Source organism: Notolepis coatsorum (genome assembly GCF_963971535.1).
Source record: "Notolepis coatsorum genome assembly, chromosome: 14".
Classification (NCBI taxonomy): domain Eukaryota; kingdom Metazoa; phylum Chordata; class Actinopteri; order Aulopiformes; family Paralepididae; genus Notolepis; species Notolepis coatsorum.
This window is the reverse complement of record NC_140178.1, coordinates 111560348-111587331: the sequence shown is the minus strand read 5'-3', so window position 1 is coordinate 111587331 and position 26984 is coordinate 111560348. Positions and strand designations below refer to the sequence as shown.

General features: G+C 42.6%; 1 protein-coding gene across 1 annotated transcript in view; it reads right to left on the bottom strand.

The window, feature by feature from the left end:
• Window positions 1-26984, bottom strand: part of LOC311240065 (ras-related protein Rab-5C-like) — a gene marked incomplete at its 5' end in the record, with an annotated part of 57417 nt that overhangs the window by 4329 nt on the left and 26104 nt on the right. The window contains one exon of the mRNA XM_084328580.1: window positions 20050-20143. Coding sequence (XP_084184706.1) covers window positions 20050-20143 — 94 coding nt within the window. The remainder of the gene's footprint in view (window positions 1-20049; window positions 20144-26984) is intronic.

Below are 26984 nucleotides of genomic sequence, written 5' to 3'. Positions count from 1 at the left end.
ACTAGAGGAAAGACTGACCGTCGCCCCCAATCCCTTGCAAAAAGCCCGCCATACCTGGGAGGTGAACTGGGGCCCCCGGTCAGAGACGATGTCCTGGGGAAAACCATGAAGGCGGAACACGTGGTGAGTCAGGAGGTCCGCCGTCTCGGCCGCCGAGGGAAGCTTGGAAAGGGCCACGAGGTGAACCCCCTTGCTGAACCGATCCACCACGGTCAGAAGGCAAGTGTTCCCCTGGGAGGAGGGAAGACCTGTGACGAAGTCCAGCGCCACATGTGACCAAGGACGGCTCGGAACGGGAAGTGGCTGTAACAGCCCGGAGGGTGCCTGGTGGGAGGCCTTGCTGCGGGCACAGACCGCGCAGGCCAATACGAACTCCTTGACGTCGTTCCTCATGGTGGGCCACCAGAATCGACGAGCCAGGAAGGAGAACGTGCGATGAACGCCCGGGTGGCAGGCGAACCGGCTGGTATGACCCCACTGCAGCACCCGGGACCGGACAGAGTCAGGGACGAAGAGACGATGAATCGGTACGTTGCCTGGAGCGCGATGGAAGCGTAGGGCACGCCTAACCACCCCCTCGATGCCCAAGGTGACGGCTCCTACCACCCTGGCCTCCGGGAGGATGGGAGTCGGGTCCTCAGTGGGTGGAGCCCCCTTGGAGTGTAACCGGGACAGGGAGTCGGCCTTCGTGTTGCGGGAACCAGGACGAAAAGTCAGCGAGAAGTTGAACCGACTGAGGAAGCTGGCCCATCTCGCCTGCCGACCGTTGAGGCGCTTGGAAGCGCGGATGTACGTCAGGTTCTTGTGGTCCGTCCAGATGGTAAATGGCTCCTCGGCCCCCTCAAGCCAATGACGCCACTCCTCCAAAGCAGCCACGACCGCCAGCAGCTCCCGATTGCCGATGTCATAGTTCCTCTCGGCAGGGAGGAACCGACGCGAGTAGAAGGCGCACGGATGTACCTTCTGGTCCGTTGCCGAACGCTGGGATAAGACAGCCCCCAGTCCAGTATCCGAGGCGTCCACCTCAACGATGAACTGTCTCTTGGGGTCAGGGTGGAGCAAGATCGGGGCGGAAGTGAACCTCTTCTTGAGGGAGCGGAACGCAGCACACGCCGCTGGGGACCAGTCGAACGGCATGGCGGGAGAGGTCAGTCTGGTAAGTGGTTCCGCCACCTGACTGTAGTTCCGGATGAACCTTCGGTAGAAGTTGGCAAACCCGAGGAAACTCTGTAACTCCTTCCGAGAGGTGGGTTCAGGCCATTCCTCCACTGCTTGGATCTTGCGAGGATCCGCTCGGGTCAAGCCCTTCTCCACGATGAAGCCCAGGTAGTCGACGGAGTCGGAGTGGAAACGGCACTTCTCCGCCTTGACGAAGAGCCGATTGTGGAGGAGGCGCTCCAGCACACGGCGGACATGCTGGATGTGCTCCTCGAGGGTCTTGGAGAAGATGAGGATGTCGTCCAGGTACACCACCACAAACTCCTCCAGCATGTCACGAAGGACGTCGTTCATGAGCGCCTGGAATACCGCCGGGGCGTTGGTGAGGCCGAATGGCATCACCAGGTACTCGTAGTGGCCCCTGGGGGTCTTGAAGGCGGTCTTCCATTCATCGCCCTCACGGATACGGACTAGATGGTAGGCACTCCGGAGGTCCAGCTTGGTAAAGACGGTAGCCTGGGTGAGAGGCTCGAAGGTGGAGTTCATGAGAGGAAGAGGGTAATTGTTCTTGATGGTGATCTCGTTGAGCTGGCGATAGTCGATGCAGGGTCGAAGGTCCCCGTCCTTCTTCCCAACAAAGAAGAAACCGGCCGCCACCGGGGAGGAGGAAGGCCGAATGAGTCCTGCTTCCAAGGACTCAGAGATGTATTGATCCATCGCCTTCTTCTCCGGAACGGTCAGACTGTAGAGGCGGCTGCCGGGAAGGGGAGCCCCTTGGCGGAGGTCGATGGCACAGTCGTAAGGACGGTGGGGTGGAAGGGCCTGAGCCCTGGACTTACTGAAAACCTCCATGAGGTCGTGGTACTCGGGGGGTATGGCCGAAGAGTCTGGAGGCGGCTCACCAACGGACCTCCGGGGCGGGGGACAGGACGCCGCCTGTAGACACTGGGCGTGACAGGAGGAGCTCCAGCCCTTGATGGTACCGGAGGACCAGGCGATGTGGGGCTCGTGCAGCGCGAGCCAGGGCCGACCCAGGACCACCGGGACAAGAGGGGATCTGGTCATAAGGAACTGGATTCTCTCAACGTGGTTTCCAGCGATGGTCAGCATGACAGGGCAGGTGCGTTGAGAGATGTCGGCCAGGCGGTGTTGGTCCAATGCGAAGATCTCCAAAGGCCTCACTAGGTCCTCAAGTGGAATGTTGGCCCGGGTAGCAAACTCGAAGTCGAGGAAACTCTCGTCTGCCCCCGAGTCAATGAGTGCCTCCACTGTGGCCCGTTGGTCCGCCCAGGCCAGGGTGACGCTCATCAGATGGCCAGGTGGTGCACGGCTCTGGGAATGAGAAAAACGGCTCACCAGGATCTCCCGGGGTCTCGGCGAGCCTGATCTTTTGGCTGGGTGGGGCAGTTGGCGATTCGGTGTCCCTCCCGACCGCAGTAGAGGCAGAGACCGGACCTGAACCTCGCCTCACGTTCAGCCTGGCTCAGATGAGAGCGTCCCAGCTGCATGGGTTCCTCCTCGCGAACCGAACGGGAGGGTAAGCTACCACCAGTTGTGTTGGGGGCAGGGCGACCAGCAGTAACGTCAAGAGTACGGGGGGTCCGGAGTCCCTCAGGAGGTCCCTGGCGGGTTCTCTCACGCCTTCTCTCCTGGAGGCGTCCGTCGATGCGAATGGCGAGGCTGAACAGGTCCTCGAGGGAGTCAGGCTCCTCCCGGGTCGCGAGCTGGTCCCTGACTGCGTCACTGAGCCCCCTCAAGAAGGTTAGACGAAGTGCTGGGTCGTTCCAACCGCTCTCCAACGCCGCCAGTCTGAACTCCAGCACGTAGTCTGTTACCCCGCCGCTGCCCTGCCGGAAGGTACCCAACCGGGCTCCAGGGTCCAGACCACGGGCTGGATGGTGGAACACCCTGCGGAGCTCAGCCACGAAGTCTGGATAGGAGAAACAAAAGTCTGCCTCCATTGCCCAGGAGGAAGTGACCCACTGGGCTGCCCGGCCTGAGAGCAAGTTAGTCATATAGGCCACTTGGGCTCCTCTTGAAGTGAAACGACTGGGTTGATGACGAAAAACCAACTCACATTGCATGATGAATGTGGCACAATCCTCGGGGTTGCCGTCGAACAGCCGTGGGACGGAGAGACGGGGTTCCCGAGGTGCGGGATCGGGAAGCGTGGGGCCTGCTAGGGCTGCGGGGGATGCTCCTGCCAATGTTCCTGAAGGAAGTGGGGGTACAAGCAAGGCGTTAATGGTGTCGTTCAGCGTGTGAAGATGAAGGAGTATACTTGACTGTTGTCCTGCCAGAGCGGCCAGGGACCCTTGAATAGGCTGGACCTGCTCCCTGAGTTCCTGTACCGCAGCCGCAGCCCTCTCTAGTTGGTGACTGTGATCCTTGGTTAACTCGATCTGGCCAGCTAGTGCTGTTCTGACTCTCTCTGTGTCGGCTGGGGTCGTCATATTGGTTGGATCGTAATGTTATAGTTTGACACCGACCCCAAACGCAAACGGCACAGAGAGAGTAGTTTCAGAGTTAGCCAAAAACTAGGGCTTGTTTATTTTACAGAATAGCAGAAAGAACCTGGTTGAAAACAGAAACAGACTGGGATACAAGCATTTGAGGAATGTTGCTGCTCTGCAGCTTCTCCCGGGGAGGTTACGTCTGAGGAATCTGTCAGTGACGTCAGAGCCGCTCTGCAGAATCCTCCCGGCAGTACTCCGAGGTGGTAGCGGAACAGGGAGAGAGAGAGAGCGGGTTAGCTCAGTGAACAGTTGGGAACAGACAGGTGACAGGTGAAGTGACTTGTCCCAAACAGATAATCCAAGTGACAGAATCTTCGGTGTGAATACACACAGTGAGCAATGTCCCAACAATAATCCAAGTGATAGAATCTTCGGTGTGAATACACACAGTGAGCAATGTTCAAACAATACTGAATCCCAATGAAACAATCCAAAAACAGGCAAAGGGTGAGAGACAGACTGAACAAAAAGCAGGATCTCTTCAGTGTTTACACACACGAAAAATGATAGAGTCAAAAGACTGTCTTGCAAAAACTCACCAAAGCGCTGTGCGTAAAGCGAGCAGATCAAACAGGGCGAGCGCTTTGTAACGGGGAACGGGTTGTCCAAACGGAATTCTCCTTGAGAGTCCTGGGAGGCAAAGCACAGGGAAAAGCAGGCAACGGAAGGAACGGCAAATGCAGAGAATATATCAGAACGATCCAACAACACTTAATGGGGAATCAGGGTATATATAAGCAAAAGGAATGCTTAATGACAAGCTGTGACAGCTGCGGGATGAGATTGACAAGCGTGTGGTTGGGGGAGCACCAATCAAACGGCGTCTACAGGAAGAAGCGTGTGAAGAGGAGAATGCAATTAATTAACCGAAAACTTAAAGGAACAGAGCGAGTAGGTGAGCAGCGGACAAAAACCTCACACAAAGGCTTGAAACATTTCACTTTGTGTGTAATGAATCTATAATCTATGAGAGTTTCGCTTTTTGAATTGAATTACTGAAATAAAATAACTTTTCCACGATATTCTAATTTATTGAGCTGCACCTGTAAGGTACATGTACATTATAGTGAAAAGCTTGGTTCTGTATGAGCCTCCTGAGATTGTGCTTCATACAGTAAATTATTTTTAAATAATAAAGACTAAACACTATACAAAACTAAACTAAGTACGAAATGCAAACAAAATGCAAAAATTAGGTAGATATGTAGTGAAATGATTTTAGTAATAAATAGATCAAATAGATACAATATAGTGTAGTGTTAAACAGTGTGTAAAGTGTCTTAAAGGGGACATGCATTATAAATGGCTTTTTTCAGTGTCTAGCATTGTTTTATAGTAATAGGAGTTAGTATTAATGTGTCTGTGTCTCTAAATACCATATGTGACCACGCCCAGCGTGCGCACCTACAACTCGGCGACCCAGGTTCCTGACGAGAAGAGAACGTTTTTTTTCATTTCCGTTTTTTTTTTCATTTCCGTTTTTTTTTTTTATATATATATATACTTACAGTTCGAGGGTTGAAGAACATATTTAGTATAACAGCGAACATATATAATAACTCTAATTGTGTTTAAATTGTGTTTAAAAATGGCTCCTTGAGACATACTCTGATCGTCTCGCTCTAGGGGCAGTTCCCTCGGGCTGTCCTATTTTTGCATGTGAAAGGCTGCTGTTAATGTGAGGTACGCCCCCACACTGTCTGGTGTTTATAATTCACAGCACCTGTAGCCCACAACACTTGTTTGCTGCTTAGATAACATCGACATGGCCGCACAAAGATTATCAGTTGCTCTTAATAGAGGAAGAGATGGAATGAGTATAGACTCCTCGGCGTTAATGAGTGACCACATAACTGATTACATGACTGACAGCGACGACGGTGGTGACCGACCAGCTCTATCATCTGACGACGAGGAGACCGAGGGGCCAGGCGTCATTGTGCCAGATCCAATCGAACCTACCGACGATGGTGAAACAGAGGAAGACGGAGACATTTGTGTTGAAACTGTAGCATTGGGCTTTTCAGCTGAATCGACCATGCGATCAGTTGAAAAGATGTCTGGTTTAACGGTGGAGGGCGAAATTGAAGAGGAACTTCGAAAGATACACGCTTTCCACTGCAAGTGCAAGGCGCGCCGAAAGGAAAATTCAGAACGATCTGCCCTGTCTTGTTCAAAAAAACTGTCGGTTGAGCTAATTTACCAAAACCGATTGGACACCGCGTCGTTGACACCAAGAGAAAGGGACATGTGTCTGTTGTCCATTATTGGAACATGCCAAAATGTTTCAGAGAAGACGCAAAGTACAAAGAGAGTAAACGCTGTCCGTGTGGCTTCGAGGACAACATACAGATTTCACGACGTTGTTGTCTGTTGTCCAACGTTCTGTTTCATTTGTGGGTAAGTGTCTTTATGCTTGTATATTGTATTGGACGTAGATGTATTGTATTGGACATATATGTATGTTTAGCAATAGCAATAAATCGGTTTAAATAGGTGTTAAAGTCTAGAGATAGTCGTCGAATCCTATTCTACCCTGCGAGGGCGTCCATTTTGGATATTCTGGGTAGTGTAGTTTTTGTGCGGCCATTTTGTAATGCACATCGCTAGGATAGGGATTCTTAAAAACTACACCTGAATGTAAACAAGAGTGATTGATTGATTGATTGAAAAGTTTATTAACAGATTGCAGAATGGGTACAGTACAGTACAGCTCAATACATACAATTGTTAAGGGGATGCAGACCAGAGAAAGACTTTCATCTTGTTTACATCAGGGTCCCCCATTTTCAATTCATCATAACATAATATATGACATACATGACATACAGATACAGTGTGTACAATGTGTGTATTTCATTCATTAATTCTCTTCCCTATTGTTAACATTTTTGTTTAGGATCAGCGATGCGCTTCTCAAAAGCCTTTTCAAACACTACAAGACAGATGGCCTCACACCGCGGGAGAGGAAGAAACAGCCAAGAAATCACAAGCGTTTTTTGTCTCTTTTTGACGTAAAAAGGGTTGTGAAATTTCTGATCAACTTTGCTGTCCTCCATGCGATTGTGTTGCCTGGCCGTCATGCTGGTCACAAGGATTTCACTGCAAAGTTACTGCCAACCAATCTGACCAAAGCTTCCCTGTGGCGCCTTTACAGCACAAGCTGGTGACAACGCAGGGAGTTGGATTCGAACACGCGAATCCAGTGTCTCCAGCGTTGGTGACGAACGCAATCTCCGCTACGTCACCTGACCGCTCTTGCATTAAACTTTTGAAGGTATTATTTTGACATGACAAGGAAATTAATACCTCACCCCACATCCTTCTTTCAGATGAGTTTCTATTCCTTACTGTAATCAGTGATCATGACACAAGTCCAGTTCACTACCAGCCTGTGACAATCTCTATTGTCATTGAAAGTCATATCATGATCAGCTTTCCCAGATTTGGTGATTCCTTCCTGTAATGTTTGGACTAATCTATGCACTACCCCAAAGCACTTACCAACACCTCAAAAGTGTGTCTATAGAAACTCATCTGAAATGTCTTGTCATGTCAAAATAATACCTTCAAAAGTTGCTGTACTACTTTGCAGATGTTCAGCCAATAGGTCCAAACTACTCAATGTACCTTGTTCTTTATTTTTTATGTAATATGTTTACATTTGAGAGTTTTACAGTTCGAATTTTCTTAACCGTCTATAGCTGGCATTATTGTAATTTCATCCAAGTAAGTTTTAGAGTTGAAAGAGTTTATCAGAATCTCAAAGGCAACATCCAAGTCCCAAACGTTTGTTTCTCGAGGAACAATAGGAGGCAATGGGCATAAATGCCACTCTGCTCTGACTGCTTCCATTGCTTGTAGGCAGTGGTAGAGTTAGTGTTCTCAGTACAGAGTACAAGGCGATATACCAGGAGCCATAAACGCAACACAGAAGCGTTATTATTAACATATACAGAATATGAACTTATACTGAATATGAACTGGTCAATTACACAACTAGAGTGAATAAAGACACAATAATTGATTAATAAAATAACTATTCACCATTAGCTGGACTCAGTTCCGTTTCACTTGAATGAATCGCTTGGGAGTCAGCAGCAGCAGACCATCGATCTTGTATGCTGAGAGTGGGACTGTATCCTTGATAGGGTTGGGCACCGAAAACTGGTTCTAATAGGAACCGGTTCCTAACTTCCGGTTCTGGAAGAAAAAAAAATCTCCTTCGAAATAAGCTGTGACCTGTTTTGACCTGCACCTCAAAGAATCGGAATCGAGAATCGTTTAGAACAGGAATCGATATGGAGAATCGGAATCGGAACCGGAATCGTTCAAATCCAAACGATGCCCAACCCTAATCCTTGAGACCTTGTAGGCAGTAGTATACTGCCCTGTCAAGGGCTAACCGCAGTAACATGAAAAAAGTTAAAAATTTAGTTATGAGTGAAATTGACCTTGTCAATAAATGTTTTATCTTGTGACCAAGTTTCAGATGTTAATGTCGCTCAGTTTTGGAGATATGGGGTTTTAAAAACTGCAGTAACTACAAAATCACACTCAAAACCCAGGCAGACCGCAGTAACTTCCAAACAGTGAAAAATGGCTTTAAAGTGTTTTGACTTGCCATCCAAAATGTGTTATAGGTAAATAAATGATAGTACCCAGATATAACATGTATTAATGAAGTAATCTTTAGGCATACAAAAATATGACATAATTATTTTAATTAACCCCAAAAAAGCAGATATTGCACTCTGCTGCACGATTTCCTTAAATAATTATACAGGTAATGTACAGGCAAAGTGCAGTAACTTCAAATACAATGTTGTTTTCCCTCCAGCTTTCATAACTTAACCTAGCCATTTTGAAAATGAAATTTAATACCTGAATATATTGGAATGATGATGATCCAAATAAAATGGCTAGGTGAAGTTATGAAAGCTGGAGGGAAAACAACATTGCGTTTGAAGTTACTGCACTTTGCCTGTACATTACCTGTATAATTATTTAAGGAAATCGTGCAGCAGAGTGCAGTATCTGCTTTTTTGGGGTTAATTAAAATAACTACGTCATATTTTTGTATGCCTAAAGATTACTTCATTAATACATGTTAAATCTGGGTACTATCATCTATCTACCTATAACACATTTTGGATGGCAAGTCAAAAAACTTTAAAGCCATTTTTCTCAGTTTCACTGTTTGGAAGTTACTGCGGTCTGCCTTGACAGGGCAGTATAGTTAGTGTACTGTATAGTGTTCTTAGTACAGAGTACTGTAGTGTTCTAGTTATCATTCTGCAAACATAGCCTGCTCTAAATGACGGATGGTGCCTCTGACATTCTGACTAACTCTTTCAATGAAAACACCATCTTGTTCCATGATACATCATGGAGCAAATACATGCAGCTGCATTTCCATATGTAGGTATGTGCACTATTAACAGTATTGCCAGCTGTATAGCATGTAATGTGGATTGGTATTTTGGTTCCACATTGGCAGGACCCAATATACAGCACAACGTTTGTGAATTTTACATGTGCCAAGCGGATTGACAATTTTCAGATAATCTATACATTTTATTCTGTACTGTACATAGATACACTGTGTTATCCCAACGGTCACAATAGTTGCCGTCAACATGTTTGCTCATTCTATGACCACACTATACAAATTTGAGTAATTCAGCCAGGATGTAAACGGCTCTGGTCATGTGCACTGCACATATTGAGACCCTTTATTATTTCAATATTTGCTGGAAATACATTGATACATCATTCAGTAACATTTTCAGAGCCTTATAACAAACATTATTACACTATTGTGACCAGAGGGATTAAATGTGTAATATACATTACATTGTATGTACATGTTATAACATGCATGTATTTATTTTCTATATATATTTTCTATATATTTTCAATTTTAACATTGCCATAATGTTGGAGAGGGCAACACAATGTTTTTGTAAGATAAATAGATGTATACTCTTTGAATAGAAATAAATATAAAGAGTTTGAAGTTGTAACACAATGTTTTTGTAAGATAAATAGTTTCGATGAAGAACAAAACCTCCTAAATGTATACAAAAAAAGGGGAAAACTTCATATCTGCACTTTGCAAGGCACTAATACCTGGTCTGTATTGTTAACATATATAGTCCAAAAACAGTGTACGGTGTTTACAGTGTTATTGTACATTGCTAACATACAGATTATATATGTATACTCTTTGAATAGAAAAAAATAAAAGAGTTGTTTGAAGTTGATATAATGTGCTTGTGTAGTTATTTTTCTGTTAACTTATTCACATGGATTTTAAAACTGAACCTTAAGTTATAGTAACTGCAAATATTTGAGTTGATTAACTTAAAAATTTGAGTTGATTAACTTCAAAGAAATTAGACATGGGATGGCCTCAATGTCTTTGACTTCTGTTAACTTAATCACATGGATTTAAGGTTGAACCTTAAGTCACAGTAACTGAACATATTTGAGTTGCCTCCACTTGAGAACCTTAAGTCACAGTAACTGAACATATTTGAACTGCCTTAACTGAGAACTGTAAGTCACAGTAACTGAACATATTTGAGTTGACACCACTTGAGAACCTTAAGTCACAGTAACTGAACATATTTGAACTGCCTTAACTGAGAACTGTAAGTCACAGTTGATTGATTGATTGATTGATTGATTGAAAACTTTATTAACAGATTGCAGAATGGGTACAATACAGTACAGCTCAATACACACAATTGTTAAGGGGATGCAGACCAGAGAAAGACTTTCGTCTTGGTTACATCAGGGTCCCCCATTTTCAATTCATCAGGAACCTTAAGTCACAGTAACTGAATATATTTGCATTGCCTTAACTGAGAACTGTAAGTCACAGTAACTGAACATATTTGAGTTGACACCACTTGAGAACCTTAAGTCACAGTAACTGAATATATTTGCATTGCCTTAACTGAGAACTGTAAGTCACAGTAACTGAACATATTTGAGGTGACTCCACTAGAGAACCTTAAGTCACAGTAACTGAACATATTTGAACTGCCTTAACTGAGAACTGTAAGTCACAGTCACTGAACATATTTGAGTTGACACCACTTGAGAACCTTAAGTCACAGTAACTGAACATATTTGAACTGCCTTAACTGAGAACTGTAAGTCACAGTAACTGAACATATTTGAGTTGACACCACTTGAGAACCTTAAGTCACAGTAACTGAATATATTTGAATTGCCTTAACTGAGAACTGTAAGTCACAGTAACTGAACATATTTGAGTTGACACCACTTGAGAACCTTAAGTCACAGTAACTGAATATATTTGAATTGCCTTAACTGAGAACTGTAAGTCACAGTAACTGAACATATTTGAGTTGACACCACTTGAGAACCTTAAGTCACAGTAACTGAATATATTTGAATTGCCTTAACTGAGAACTGTAAGTCACAGTAACTGAACATATTTGAGTTGACACCACTTGAGAACCTTAAGTTACAGTAACTGAATATATGTGAATTGCCTTAACTGAGAACTGTAAGTCACAGGAACTGAACATATTTGAGTTGACTCCACTTGAGAACTGTAAGTCAGAGTAACTGACCATATTTGATTTGACTTAACTGAGAACCTTAAGTCACAGTAACAGACCATATTTGAGTTGCCTTAACTGAGAATTGTAAGTCTTAGCCAACTGAAAACATTTGAGTTTATCAACTTAAAAAAATTGAGGCATGGGATGGCCTAAATTTTTTTAAGTTCTGGAAACTTATTCGGGTCTTTACAGCAGTATAGAAGGTATGTCACAAAACCACCCCTTGCTCTCTCTCTTTCTCTCTCACACACACACATGGTTCCCACTTTTTCTTATTCTACCAATCTAACAAAAACACTTGTCTTTTCAGGATTTCGTGTTGTTGGTCAGAGATCCTTCCTTCGGTTGTGGAAAGCACTCCTTCCGCAGATAATGATCACAAAACCCAGGACAGATCTGTGTTCTCAATGCTACTCCAACAATCACCAATTAGAGCAAGCCGCGGGAAGGCCAGAGAAGTTGCAGGTGGAGAAACTCCAGGTGTGTACAGTCTACTTTCACTACTACACTACAGACTGTTTTTTACCACCATCTATTCCCCTGTACCCCCGTCCATAGTGGCTTGTACAGTATTTACCCAAACATAGCAACGTCCGATGACGACATAGATAGCAAGCATTTTACTGTTCATATCTCAGTCGCAGGGAGCTGTTGTTGTTGTCGTTGAGCTGAGCTCTCGTCAAAATAGATGGCGGACAAAAGCGGAAGTAAAAAACGCATAGCGCTCGCCGATTGGTGCAAGCGGTGTGACGTAATTGGCAGACTCGACTGTCAATCAAAATTATTCTGTTGCCGGCTGAATGATTGAATGCAGAATGGGTACAATACAGTACAGCTCAATACAACAACAGTGGACTGGAGGATGAAGACCAGAAAAAGACTTTCGCCTTTTTTACATAAGGGTCCTCCATTTTCAATTCATCAAAACATTTAGAGACATACAAATATACAGTAGTTTCATAAAAATGCTAAAATGCTATTGATTGATTGATTTAAAACTTTATTAACATATTGCAGAATGGGTACAGTACAGAGCTCAATACATACAATTGTTAAGGGCTGGGCCCCGTTCCATGTACCGGGATAACCGAGTTAGCCGGATAACTTTATCAGGCTAACTGTGTTAGCCTGACTTTCCGATTTCATGTACCTGGATTTCCCAAATCACCATGACAACATATCCAAAAGTTTGAGCCTGCTCGAAAGCAGAGTTCAAGTTCAAGTTAGCCTGAACTATCGCCACGCCCCCGCAAAGAAGTGACAGCCCGTTTCCTGAAACTATTCCCACAGTCTACGATCTGCATTATACCATTCTGAATTACGTTTTTGTGCTCCATTCTTCCAGAGGGGGCTTTTGAAATGTAAAATAGACCCAAAATGCTGATATTAAATTCACTTTGTCCTAAATAATGCACGTTATATATACCGTGGCGACGGTGGCGCTCGCTCGTGCGATGTACACATGATGTGGTTATTTTAATTGTAACTGGGATTAAGATGTCTGATGAGATGCGCTGTTTGACGGATTTGAGAAATTGAATGAGCCGTTGACGTCACATTAATGAATGAGGATAAAGAGATAAACTTCATTCAAAACAACGGATATTCTAAACACGGGTCTCTCGTTCATTAATGTATAAACAATGAATTTATCCCATCTGGCCCAGTGGCCCAGCGGTAGTGCTCATCCCTGCCAGTTCAGCGACCGGGGTTCAAATCCCCGTGTTTCCAATATGATTTTTTTGAATATAATATTAATGATTATACGCCAAAGTAGCCTGGTTTTAAGTTAAAATATTATAAATCTACATGCATTGAGGATGTCATTCTTTATATAGCTCTCAACGTGCACCAAATTGAATTATTCCTATATTGCAAAAAGAAGGAAAAGACTAGGGCCTTGAACCCCGGTCGTCCGTGTGAAAGTCAAAAGAAGAACCCGTTACACCACAGAGAAGATAAGTAAAAGATTGACTATACATCAATCAATGGGTAAGAGAGCCGTATCGTAATTCTGTATAACAGTTAACTAATAATTTTCGCTAGCAAGATCTCATTTGATTATTCAATCCAGCAGGCAAGTTTAAAGAAATATAATCTGATTGATTGAGGTAATGAGGGACTTAGAATTAGCCTATAGATAACGCATTTAACTTGTCGGCGAGGCGATTGAGCCTATTGCAATCTGTCAATAAAGTCTTAAATCAATTAATCAATCAATGCCGTTGAGAATCAGGGTCTCTGCCATCGATACGTGCTGGCTTTCCACCTAAAACGGGAGCGCGCATCTAGCCTGACTTGAGCCTGACTCTCAAGTCTGGCTTGAGTTAACGAGACTGAATCCTCCTTTGTGAAACAGGAAAATCCCGGCTTTGAACATCGGGTTAACTGAAGCTGGATAATGGACATGTTGATCGACTTAGTTGAACCACGTACATGGAACGGGGAGAAAGACTTTCGTCTTGTTTACATCAGGGTCCCCCATTTTCAATTAATCATATTTCATATCTAAATCATATAATATCTCATTGCTAAATATATGCAATATATAATCTAATAATCCAATAATATAAATCTAATATATAATATAAAAATGCTAAATGCATGGGTATTTTATTTTGTCTTTAATGTTAGCTTGCAAACTCGAATACTGTCTTGGTAAGCCTCATAATGAATTGTTTGGGGAAAAAAAGAAAAACATCGTGATGTGTATCGTGTATCGCCGAAAGGTCAGAAAATATCGTGTTATCATATTTAGGCCATATCGCCCAGCCCTAGCTTCAACACACATGACATTAGGATAACCTGAGGATAACTGAGCACTGCCACCTCATTAGCCGTGTGTGTGTGTGTGTGTGTGTGTGTGTATTGAGCCGTACTGTGTTGTACCCATTCTGCAATCTGTTAAATAACGTTTTCATTCATTCATGCTTTCATCCAGGTGCAGTTAAAACATCTGGCCCTTGTTGACAGAGAACGCGAGCTGTTGCAGGAGATGACTGCCGCCACAAAGAGCACATGCGCCGCGAACATGGATCTGTCGCTAGGCCCCTCCCCACCTGCAAGCAGAGATATCACGATGCACTACGGCTTTGATTACGCACAGCAGGGCCCTGTTTCTTGTACCTGGATAACTGAGTTAGCCGGATAACTTTAGCTGGATAACTGGGTTAGCCGGACATTCCGGTTTCATGTACGTGGGTTTTCCAAATCACCATGACAACATATCCAAAAGTTTGAGCCTGGTCGAAAGCAGAGTTCAAGTTCAAGTTAGCCTGAACTATCGCCACGCCCCCGCAAAGAAGTGACAGCCCGTTTCCTGAAACTATTCCCACAGTCTACGATCTGCATTATACTATTCTGAATTACGTTTTTGTGCTCCATTCTTCCAGAGGGGGCTTTTGAAATGTAAAATAGACCCAAAATGCTGATATTAAATTCACTTTGTCCTAAATAATGCACGTTATATATACCGTGGCGACGGTGGCGCTCGCTCGTGCGATGTACACATGATGTGGTTATTTTAATTGTAACTGGGATTAAGATGTCTGATGAGATGCGCTGTTTGACGGATTTGAGAAATTGAATGAGCCGTTGACGTCACATTAATGAATGAGGATAAAGAGATAAACTTCATTCAAAACAAAGGATATTCTAAACACGGGTCTCTCGTTCATTAATGTATAAACAATGAATTTATCCCATCTGGCCCAGTGGCCCAGCGGTAGTGCTCAAGCCTGCCAATCCAGTGACCCGGGTTCAAATCCCGGTGTTACCAATATGATTTTTTTGAATATAATATTAATGATTATACGCCAAAGTAGCCTGGTTTTAAGTTAAAATATTATAAATCTACATGCATTGAGGATGTCATTCTTTATATAGCTCTCAACGTGCACCAAATTGAATTATTCCTATATTGCAAAAAGAAGGAAAAGACTAGGGTCTTGAACCCCGGTCGTCCGTGTGAAAGTCAAAAGAAGAACCCGTTACACCACAGAGAAGATAAGTAAAAGATTGACTATACATCAATCAATGGGTAAGAGAGCCGTATCGTAATTCTGTATAACAGTTAACTAATAATTTTCGCTAGCAAGATCTCATTTGATTATTCAATCCAGCAGGCAAGTTTAAAGAAATATAATCTGATTGATTGAGGTAATGAGGGACTTAGAATTAGCCTATAGATAACGCATTTAACTTGTCGGCGAGGCGATTGAGCCGTATTGCAATCTGTCAATAAAGTCTTAAATCAATTAATCAATCAATGCCGTTGAGAATCAGGATCTCTGCCATCGATACGTGCTGGCTTTTCACCTAAAACGGCCGCGCGCATTTAGCCTGACTCGCAAGTCTGGCTTGAGTTAACGAGACTGAATCCACCTTTGTGAAACAGGAAAATCCCGGCTTCGAACATCGGGTTAACTGAAGCTGGATAATGGACATCTTGATCGACTTAGTTGAACCACGTACATGAAACAGGGCCCAGGTGAATATCCAACATAATGTTGCTTTTTGTTGTTAAAGGAAAACTTACAGGAACGTTTGAGTTGTATTTGGAGTGTATTTAGATGAGATGAGAGTGGGAGGAGAGAGGAGAGAGAAAATAGGAGAAGAGAGGAGAGAATAGGAAAAGAGAGGAGAATAGAGAGAGAGAGAAGCACTTTGAGCTGCAATTCTTGGAATGAAGGTGCTATACAAATACGGTTTATTATTGTTATTATAGTTTATTCAGTTTTAATGTAAAAATAGTTCCTTATAGTTTTAGCAGTATTTTTTCATGAATCACTCGCCAAACATAAAAAATACTTGCATTTGGCTAGTAATTTCCTCCCCTGTTCCCTTATTTCAATGTCCTTTTTTCTTTTTCTTCTTTCTCTGTCAGGTTCATTTTCCATCTCACCCTTTTCAAGTGGGTCCCATCTTTTTTCAAACACTGCGCAAATGTGGCCTGTTCGGTGTCCACTGTGAAGGGCTGACGAAGCATGTGAATTACCTGATTGATGAAGGGATGTCAACTGGTAAAGGCAGCAATGCCGTTATCAGCTATGTGGATCATTTCTTCACCAACTATGGAGTTGGAGAAAAATCAGTGGACCTGCACTGCGACAATTGCTCCGGGCAAAATAAAAACAATTATGTCTTGTGGTATTTTGCGTGGCGTACTATTCACAAACTTCACCTGCAGCTTGCGCTCCACTTCCTAATTGCAGGCCACACTAAGTTTGGCCCCGACTGGTGCCTTCGGTTTGATAAAGCAGGTCTACAGGAAGACTGCGGTCGACACCCTGGCAGGCATCGCAGACATCGTCAGGAAAAGCTCTGCAGTGAAAGGAGTCAATATCCCCCAACTTGTCGGTCGCGAAGATGGCACAGTGTATGTTCCAAGCTACAACTGGCAACAACATCTGGGAGGCTTCTTCAAAAGATTCCCACAAATAAAGAAATACCAGCACTTCAGCTTCGATGCCAACAGTCCTGGCATGTTGACGGCGAAATTACACTGTGACGATACAGAGCCATTCACGTTTCAGCTGTTGAAAGACCCAAAACGCTACCCAACCATCTCTGGTTTTCCTGTCCTCCCCCCACCTGGTCTAGACAACGACCGACAGGAATATCTTTATAAGGAGATAAGACAATACTGTTCTGATGACGCAAAAGACATTACATGCCCACTCCCAACGTCTAGAGCACCTCAGAACAAGAAGACTGTACGATGTTGGATACCATGGAGAAGACACATGGATGTAGAGCACACACACACACACACACACACACACACACACACACACTGTACTAGCAGTCACTTTAACATGAACACACACACACACACTCATGCTGCATACGCTCACAATGTAAGGTCACTTTAAAAAAATTAAACAAGAACAGGAGTGGTTCTTGTAGAGTAAAAGCTTTTGTAAAACTCATGTACATATACCTGATATGTCTTATTCTTATTACTTGTATTATTGCACAATGTCGCATTCTCATCCTATTGGATTCTTATTATTGCATTCTTGACTTGACTTGATAGTATAGTAGTACTAGTATAGCATAGGGACATAGAAGAATTGTATTGTTGTGTACCGGTACATGTACATTATATTTTTATTATTATTACTATTGTTTTATTGCACAATCGTAGTGGGCATGGCCAACCGCATTTCACTGTATGCCCTGGTATGTATGCAATGAATAAAAAAAAGTCACTTTAAACTAAATGGAAGGGTCACTTTAAAGTAAAGAACCGATGTGGTTCTTGTATAGTTTAGATTATTGTAGTATAGCATAATGACAAAGTTGAAACTGTATTAGCATGTCTATTTTTATCATGCACATCTTATGCCTTCTTATTACCTGTTTATGTATTTTATTATTAGTATTATTGCACAATCGATGCAGGCATGACCACCCGCATTTCACTGTATGCCCTGGTATGTATGTGACTAATAAACCTCTTGAATTGATTTGATATTGTCTGCTGATTTTCGTCCAGTTGTCACATGAAAGGTGGTAACAAAGATAATGATAATGAATGAGGCTTGTGTCTATCACTCCGCTGGCCAGTTCTACCAACTATGCATTAAAATTCCCTGCGGTCAACATAATTTCTTCCTATTTTGGTTGTAATTGTGTAATGATAGATGTATAACCTGAACACTGTACATATCTGTTTTCAGGAAACACTGGGCTATACAAAGAATATGCTGTGATGTCACATGAATGTATAAATATATGGCCATGCATTTAATCTCTCTCTTTTTTATAAAATCATTATAGCCAACATGCAATATATCCCATTGATTGGTACAATGGGACAGACATTTGTTTTATACAGCTATAACCTGCATTCTTTCAAAATATATCATTAATCAATAAAACAGATATTGGAATACATAAATAAAGGTTTTCAATTCAATAACTGAAATATACATTATTCAGACTAGTAGTTATATTACTACTACAATACAAAATTTTGTATCTGATCTGTCAGCATGGCTGTCACAGCACTTAATTATGTTAATACTATTCAGGGGAGAGGTGTGGCTGGGAGGTATTGTTTACGCCCAGCAGAATCCTGGCAAAAGGTGTCAAATCTTTAAGAGCTGTTTTCTCTGCTTAGGTCTCTGGGGAAAAAAGACTGCTACAAGATTTAAAATTAGCACATCACAATAATAACATTCTCAGATTTCAAAGTATCATTTGAAAGCTTACATTCTGTACTTTCACAATCTGGAAAAATCTGGAAAATGAAAAAATAGACATGTAGGCTATAGCACTGGTCGCGGTCACATATTAGCGGATTGCTCTCATTCAGTTGAGACAATTTCCTCCTTCATCTAATTAGGTCATTCTGATTTGACTCGCAAGGTGACGTAACAAGGACCTGGTGGAGCTGATTGTGATCTGATTGGCTCTATGGTTGTAGCGCAAGTGAAACCCGACACTTACTCAAACGGGAGATGGAGAGCGAGCGAGCGAGAGGGAGAGAGATAGAATGGGACCTGTCTTATCTCACACACGCAGCTTTGTTTACACAGTGCTCCGTGCCTCTCTCCTCTCTCTCTCTCTCTCTCTCTCTCTCTCTCTCTCTCTCTCTCTCTCTCTCTCTCTCTCTCTCTCTCTCTCTCTCTCACAGGCAGTCGGACTCGGGAGCAGCATATCACTGGAATATCTTTGTGCATGCTCCCATGCGCACACCCGTATTCTGATCCGTACAATAATAATCACAGAGGTATATATTGTCATTTGAAACAAGTTACCAATGCATTCCCCCGTGGTAAAATGTATTAGTATCCCCCTCAATCTCTCTCTATCTCTCTCTGTCTGTCTGCCAGTCGCAGACTGTGTGGATGACTGTCACTCAAAGTGCTTATGGGCGGAGCCAGTCCAACACAGCCTCAAATCCAAAGTGAGAAAAATGATGCTTTTGAGTACTTGATTAGAAATATAAAACAATAAATCTTTTTGAATAAAACCTTACAGAGGTGTTCCATAGACTCTCAGGAATTGTGTAAAGTTGCCCAAATAGTGCTAGGAATAGCAATGCATGTCCCCTTTAAGTGAATGTTTAAGGTGAGTGTGTGCATGTGGATCTGTGTGCAATGAATGTAGAATGGATGGGTTAGTGTTGCATAGTCATCGAGTATCCTGATGACTTGGGGATAGAAGCTCCTTTTGAGTCTCTCTGTACTGGCCATGAGACTCTGGTCAGGAGTTGCATGGCCAGTAGGGCTGCACGATTCTTGCTCAAATGTGAATCACGATTTTTCTCCCTAAGAATTGCGATCACGATTCTCACACGATTCTTATTTTTATTTTTTTTATAAAAACATTTATTGCAGTCTTTCTTAAACAAACAACATAACGTATATCAAAATGCTTGACTTAAACTTAAACAACATATATGAAAGTGCTTGACTTAAACTTAAGTCTCTTGTAAGTAACATACAAAATAACTGAAGTCTCTTTTCCTCTCTTACGCCCGTGCACGGGGACACGCTGCTCTCGTCAGTCAGCTCAGGGCGAACAGGAGCCAGTGTTTTAATGTAACTGATCTCCATTTTGACGCAAATGCAAATACATCAGAATCGTCATCATTTAGAAATGAGATTGCATACGTCTATGAATCGAGGTTGCGATTTTTCTTTTTACGATTAATTGTGTAGCCCTAATGGCCAGTGCAGAGAGACTCCGGTCAGGAGCTTCTATCCCAAGGCCATCAGGATGCCCCATTTCATTCTGCCATGATGGTATCACAGATAACTTACCTATGGCCATAAAGATCTCATTGACGTTCATGGCAGTCTTGGCTGAGGTCTCCATGAAGAGCAAACTGTTGTCATCTGAATACGACTGTGCTTCCTGAAACATTAAGGAGAAGACAGATACGGTTACGTTTAAAGCTATTTTATTCCCATTCACCAAGAATTTTTTTTGGTTACCTCAGAGACACACAGATCCACCACAGAGAGAAAGAGAGGAGCGATAGGGGGGGAACAGAGAGAGAGGAGAGAGATGGGGGGAACAGAGAGAGGGAGATGAGAGAGAACAGAGATAGGAGAGCAGAGAGGAGAGAAAGAGAACAGAGATAACAGAGGAGATAGAGAACACAGAGAGAGATAGAACAGAGAGGAGAGAGATAGATGGGAAGCTTTCCAATTAAAAAGGATGATTATGTTCAACCTAGACCCTGTTTTTCTATCATACGGCATTGTAGAGATCAAATTAGACAAAATCATGTCAATTGACATATCTCATGGCTACAGCCGTGATTGGAGGATCAAGAGAAGAGGGTGGGGTTTGAGAGATGAGCGAGTTGTGGTTTTAGGCACTGGAGTCGGCTACTGCTCTGCGATTCCCATTCACACTGTAGGTGGCAGTCGTGCCACAGAGAACCTCCTCCTCCCACGCATACAGACTGAGGGGGCTTTCACACTAGCCATTCAGGGTCGAATCAGAGCGCAATCGCCCCAAAATAGGGTGTGATGAGAACGCCCCCCCCCCCCCCCCCGTCACCGGGGACGCTGATTCGCTCCAAACCTGGACCGCTGGAGTAGGTGGTCTCGGGTGCAAACCAGCGTTCCCGACGACGGAGCGGGGCGTGGTGTGCAAGCTTACTGTAATGCTTTCATGCTTGCTTGAATTTTGGGCAGATAAAAACATACAGCAATAACTGGACAATACCCACAAAAACGATATTTATGGGCAATTTGGCGAGTTCAGACCTCAACCAAACAAGCATGTTGAGCCTCACGGCTCAGTGGATGAAAACTTCGAGATGAAGCCACGTTACAAACCCAAGACTTACCTGGCTCGCATTAGGCCTGGCAATTTTTTTGCCATTGCTATGTCTATACATTGGTTTCTTGTTCGAATGCATTTATTTCTATAGACCAGGGGTAGGCAATCCTAGGCACGCGGGGGCATTTGCATAGGCACAGGGGGCAGCCTTAAAAAAAAATAAAAAAATGAAAATTATATATATATTTTTTTGCTTTGAAATAGTGAAATATTTTGCACTGTTGTCGCATTTATCTTGTTGAAATCCTCCTACAGGTTCTTTTTACTACCACATATTTAATTGAGACCCTTTATTTGTTTATTATTTCAATTTAGCTGGAAATACATTGCTACATCATTCAGTAACATTTGCAGAGCCTTATAACAAAAACATTATTACGGTCACCATTGTGACCAGTGGGATTAATCAACAAATTGTATTATTTATTTTTCTATTTCATTGAACATTGCACATGTTAAAAGCCATTTTTTTACTCAAAATGTGAGTATTACCAAGTCAACTTGTGTTCTTAAAACAATGACAATAAGTTTTATTAGGTTGAAATAATGTGGTTGTGTACTTATTTTTCTGTTAACTTATTATGGATTGAAAACTGAAAACCTTAATGCACAGTAACTGAACTCAATATTTTTAAGTTCTGGTAACTTATTATTATATTATTTTTTACAGTGTAGTCTTGCGATCAATCAAAACTTATTTACACAATATATCTCACATTCACCCTCCATTCACATCCTGGTGTTCTCCATTAGGCCTGTAGGTGGAGCTATGACAGCACACGTACAGTACACACACCAATGGTGTGTGATGTGTCCAAAAATGAATGGGCAAATGTGAGTGAAATGGTCGCACTGTATGCAGCTGTTTGTCTGCATTGCATTCCCCCCCCCCCCAACTCAGATTTAGGGTTGATACAACCATCATAATAATATTGTTAATAATAACAATAACAATAATGATGTAATAATGTAAAAATTATCCTGATTATGAGAAAAATAATTTACGATGCATGGAATATTGTTGAGGCACACTAGTTACAACTATATTTCAAACAGGCACTCCATGTCAAAAAGGTTGCTGACCCCTGCTATAGACTGATGTATTTTTCTGCCACGAAAAATGGAGCCTCTAATAATTGCCCAAAACGTAAGCTGTAAAAGATAAGCTAAAACCCATACAAAGCCACTTATTCTGAGATGATAACTCATGTATCTGGATAACCAATGCACGGATTTTGTCGAGGCAGGTATAGCGTTATTTGGGGAGAATGTATATCTATAGTCTGGTGTAGACCAGTGGCGGCTCTACCACTAGGGGCGCTAGGGCGCCGACCCACCTGCTGGCCAGCTGCTGTTAAATCAGAGAAGAAGACAATAAAACTTTTTCGTTTTTGTGTTTTATAGCCCTATAAATAATATAAACATGTTTAAAATTAATAATATTTACTCATTTTAAGTATGTTTGTATTTCCAATGCACAATATAACGTTATTATCTAAATTAAAAAAAACATCGTTTTCCAGAGCAGGAAGTGACATCACGTTTTTTTTTTTTCTTTTTTTTGTATTTCTCGGCCCGGGCTATACGCGATAGCGCTCTGAGTGCGCGTCACAGTTTGATCGCTGTCTCCGTCACAGCCAATCAGTGCATACGGCGTTGTGCGTTGAAATATGACTATTATGTTGGAATCCGAGCGCGATTTGAAGCGGTCTAGAAAGCAGCGTGAACTTCCGTGAGAATTTCCATAGCCGCATTTCGCGGAGACGCTCTCTGATTGGCCGACGCCAGTATTTTTTTCCATGGCAGAATTTCACAGAGACGATCTCTGATTGGCCGAATCCAATTTCTAATGTTCCAATTCTAGCTTCTCGCTTGGTTCCTGGTACTAGGACTGTTGTTTGTCTTAGAGCGTGCCGTGCCGTGACTGCAAGTTCTTTCATTAGACTGTTAAGCTTAGGCACTCTTTCAAAGTTGGTTAAGGTTAGAGTTTGTCTTAGAGCATGGCGATAGAACGCCAGGTAGTTTGCAGTCTGTTCGAGCGGAAATGGACAAAGGAATGTACTTGTTGAGTGTTGTGCTAACGTCGACGAGCTCAGCTGAGCTAACACTTGGCTAACAAGCTATATGGCGGATATCAAGCTCTCCTGCCCTGGACCTGGACGTTTCAACTAAACAGTGAGTCTCTCTCTCTCTCTCTCTCTAACGTTCGTACTAGTACTAGGCTGGTGCGGGCTAACTGGCTATCGTTCTGGGAGCTAACGTTAGTACTAGTACTAGGCTGGTGCGGGCTAACTGGCTATCGTTCTGGCAGCTAACGTTAGTACTAGGCTGGTGCGGGCTAACTGGCTATCGTTCTGGGAGCTAACGTTTGTCTTGTTTACATCAGGGTCCCAGATTTTCGATTCATATCGATAGTTTAATAGCTAGCCTTGGCTCGTTTAACAATATGCAAAATATGTGTACAGCCCTGTACTCATACTGAAGTTATTCTTGGTATATAATAGGTCTGATTGTGTAACGAATCGATTCCACGTCGCGCTGTGTGTGAGAGAGAGAAGGAGAGAGGGAGAGATCTGCCTGTGTTTGTAGACGGGCGAGTTTTGTTTCTAACTTTTCTATTTATATATTGTGTTTCAAGTTGTGAATTAGAGTCTAGACTATACTTTATTTGACTGGTTGTGTGTTGTTGTAGTAACAGCTGAGCGACTCGTTCATAAGAGCCGATTCATTGCAGTGAGCGTGTCGAATCGCTCACGTCTTGCCATGAGTGTTGCGTGGTACTGTACTGTACTGTACAAAATATTTGGTATAGCGCCCCTAGTGGCGAAGTACCCAGCGGCCGCTACTGGTGTAGACTAAAAATAGAGGCTGTAATAATTATTATTGCTAGAGAGTCTCTATAAATAATAATAATTAGAGCCTCCATTTTTCGTGGATGAAAACTACACCAGACTAGATATAAATTTCTCCGAAATAACGCTACCTGCCTCGACAAAATCCGATCATTGGTTATCCAGATACAGATGAATTAGCATCTTAGACACTTAGAGATCCCTCTCTCGTTTGCAGTTGGTGCAGAATGCCGCTGCCCATCTGCTGACGGGAACACGAAAGCGGGAGCACATTTCCCCTGTGCTGGCTGCCCTCCACTGGCTTCCTGTGCGTTTTAGAATTGATTTTAAGGTTTTACTGTTTGCTTTTAAATGTTTGAACCGGGTTACTTCTCGGACCTGCTGGAACCCTATGTTCCCCCAAGGTCCCTCAGGTCCTCTGACCTGCTCCTCTTGGCCGTTCCAAACTCCAGGCTGAAGCTTAGGGGGGGACGTGCTTTTGCAGTGGCAGCGCCAAAGCTCTGGAATGAGCTGCCACTGCATATTAGGCAGGCCCCCACTCTGCAGGTGTTTAAATCACGCCTCAAAACACATTTACTGGCTTTTGGTTTTTAAACCGTTTTTGAGAGACCTGCCTTTTTATGTTACACATTGTACTGTTTTTATTGTGTGCTTTTATTCAATTTGTTATGTTTTATGTTTCATCTTATGTTGTGGACTTGTACAGCACTTGTCAACTTTGTTGTTTTAAATGTGCTTTATAAATAAAGTGGATTGGATTGGATTAGAATAACAAATAACATGTAAAAGACGCAACATCCAATTTGGCTTTTTCTCCAGCGCGACCAGCACTTGGATTGGCATGTCTAATAATGCTGTTATTAGAAAATGTGCATCCATGGGTACAACAGATCAGTCAACAATGTCGAGCTAAAAGTGAAGAAGATGAGGCTTCAATATATTTTCCGTGGTTTGATGCAGTGGACAACATAATCGGCCAAAACCAATCAGTGATCCCTCCGTTGTTTATTACCCACAGTAATGTGGCCGGTTAGCCCATCCAAAGCAAGGGAGCCCGACGTTGTGACTAGTTGTGTTCAGCGGGACTATAGCGATCAAGTATATATGCATACCGGTATTATCTTTTACGCTGTTCGTTATATGTTTTGTCTATCTGTCTGTAATCTATGTGGTTAGCACGTGCGGCATGGCCATAATGTTTTTAGTGTAGGAAAAGTATCCAAAATCCCGCCTGTGTAACTAACCCATCGTGTAGGTTTAGCTGGTACATTACTTCCCGAGGTACAGCGAAAATGTCCTGTGTAACCGTTTTGGTTAATTCAGAAATATATAAACTATAGAGTATAGAGAGTTGCTTTCCTCAATTGTGCCTGGCTGGGAGCGAACCAAGACTGCAGTGTGTACGCAAACCAGAGGGGGGAGAGGGAGGGGGGAGGCGTCTCTACAATTCGTAGCCGCATTTCTGCAGACCCCTCTCTGATTGGCCGAGCGCGCGCATGCGCATGAGCCGCGACAAGCTCCTCTAGCCAGTAGTCGAAACTCTGTTAAGCTCCAGAGAGAGAGGCTGAAAACCCCCAGTTGTTGCCCGATGGATGGGAGCCGAATCCCGGATCCGAGTTTTCTGATGAATAGCCCCAAAACATGGAGGTCGCGAACACAATTTATACGCATGGAAGTATTGATTACGCCATAACGAATCATTAAAAAAATATACCGTTAACTGGAATATGTTGTGTGTGCCTTTACACATATGTTGGATAGGATTATGTAATTGGTTTGTCATTAAAAACCAATAATAATCGCTCGCCGGCTTCGCTGACCAGAGCTCTCTCAGATTCAAAGTTTTAATTGCAGCCTGGAACATACATGTTTCGGAACCAATGTGTAACTAGACAGTTACAATATAACATTTATATTAATTAACCCAGTTAATGCCACCTGTTCCACCCCACGGGGACGGTACCGACCCCTTTTTGACATTATTATCATATATTAATATTTTTGTGATGCAATAAATTAACGTTTTTAAAATCAAACGTTTTCAAGTATTATTATCACTACTATCTCACAAATACATGTAGAATGTAAAACGTTAGGTTGGCAATAGTTTAGCAATAGGTTAAAAGTGAGTTTATATCATTTTAAGTTTTTATTTTTCACTCGCGTTTTTGACCCGGAAGCGGAAATGAAAATGTTGAACGATCGGAATTGGAATCTTTTTGCGGCCATTCTGAAGAGGACCTCGCCAGCTATCTGCCAGCGTCGGAATTTCTCCAATCTACACTTCCTGTGGTCCGCTATGGTGTTTCAAAGTTCAGCGTTCTGAATGAATCATATCAATAATTGTTATGATTCGCGATAATAAGCTACAAAAGGTAACGTTTTTGACAAATATTGAAACGCAGTCAGTTTCTCCACACTATTGTAATCATGTAGAAATAATTAGATCTGAAATTAGTTACAAAATGGTTACACTGTGGGAGAAATAAAAAAGTACAGTCGATTACATTAAATATCTGTATATGTTATTATGCACGCCTGGTGATACTATATCCAAATTGAACTCGGCCATTTGAAAGATACTATATGTATATATATATATAAATGTGCGAATTGGCTATAATAAGGTAATGTATAAGCATATATTCTATATTTTATAATAATATTTCAAATTGCATTGGTCCGGATGGGAGAATTCAGTACTGTATATACAAAACCTTCAATTTGATCATCTTCCCTTTATTAATTTCCTTAGATCTTTTGTACACATGATCTCAAGAGGGTACTGAATGAGCTCAGTGGCAGTTTTTTAAGTTTGGTCATTATTATCATGGTTTTATTCACTGTCAAAGATGAAAAGAAAAATCATAATTCATATTTTCCTTTGTTTCATCAGAATTTAAGCAAGCCTAGTAATAGACACAATATTTCTGACACTGAGAATACATTCATTGAGGTCCATAGATGTTCCTAGATACCAAGAATATGCAAATAGCCCTTGTAGAAGTGGAGCAATATTCCATTTACCTAGATATACATTTTATGCAGAT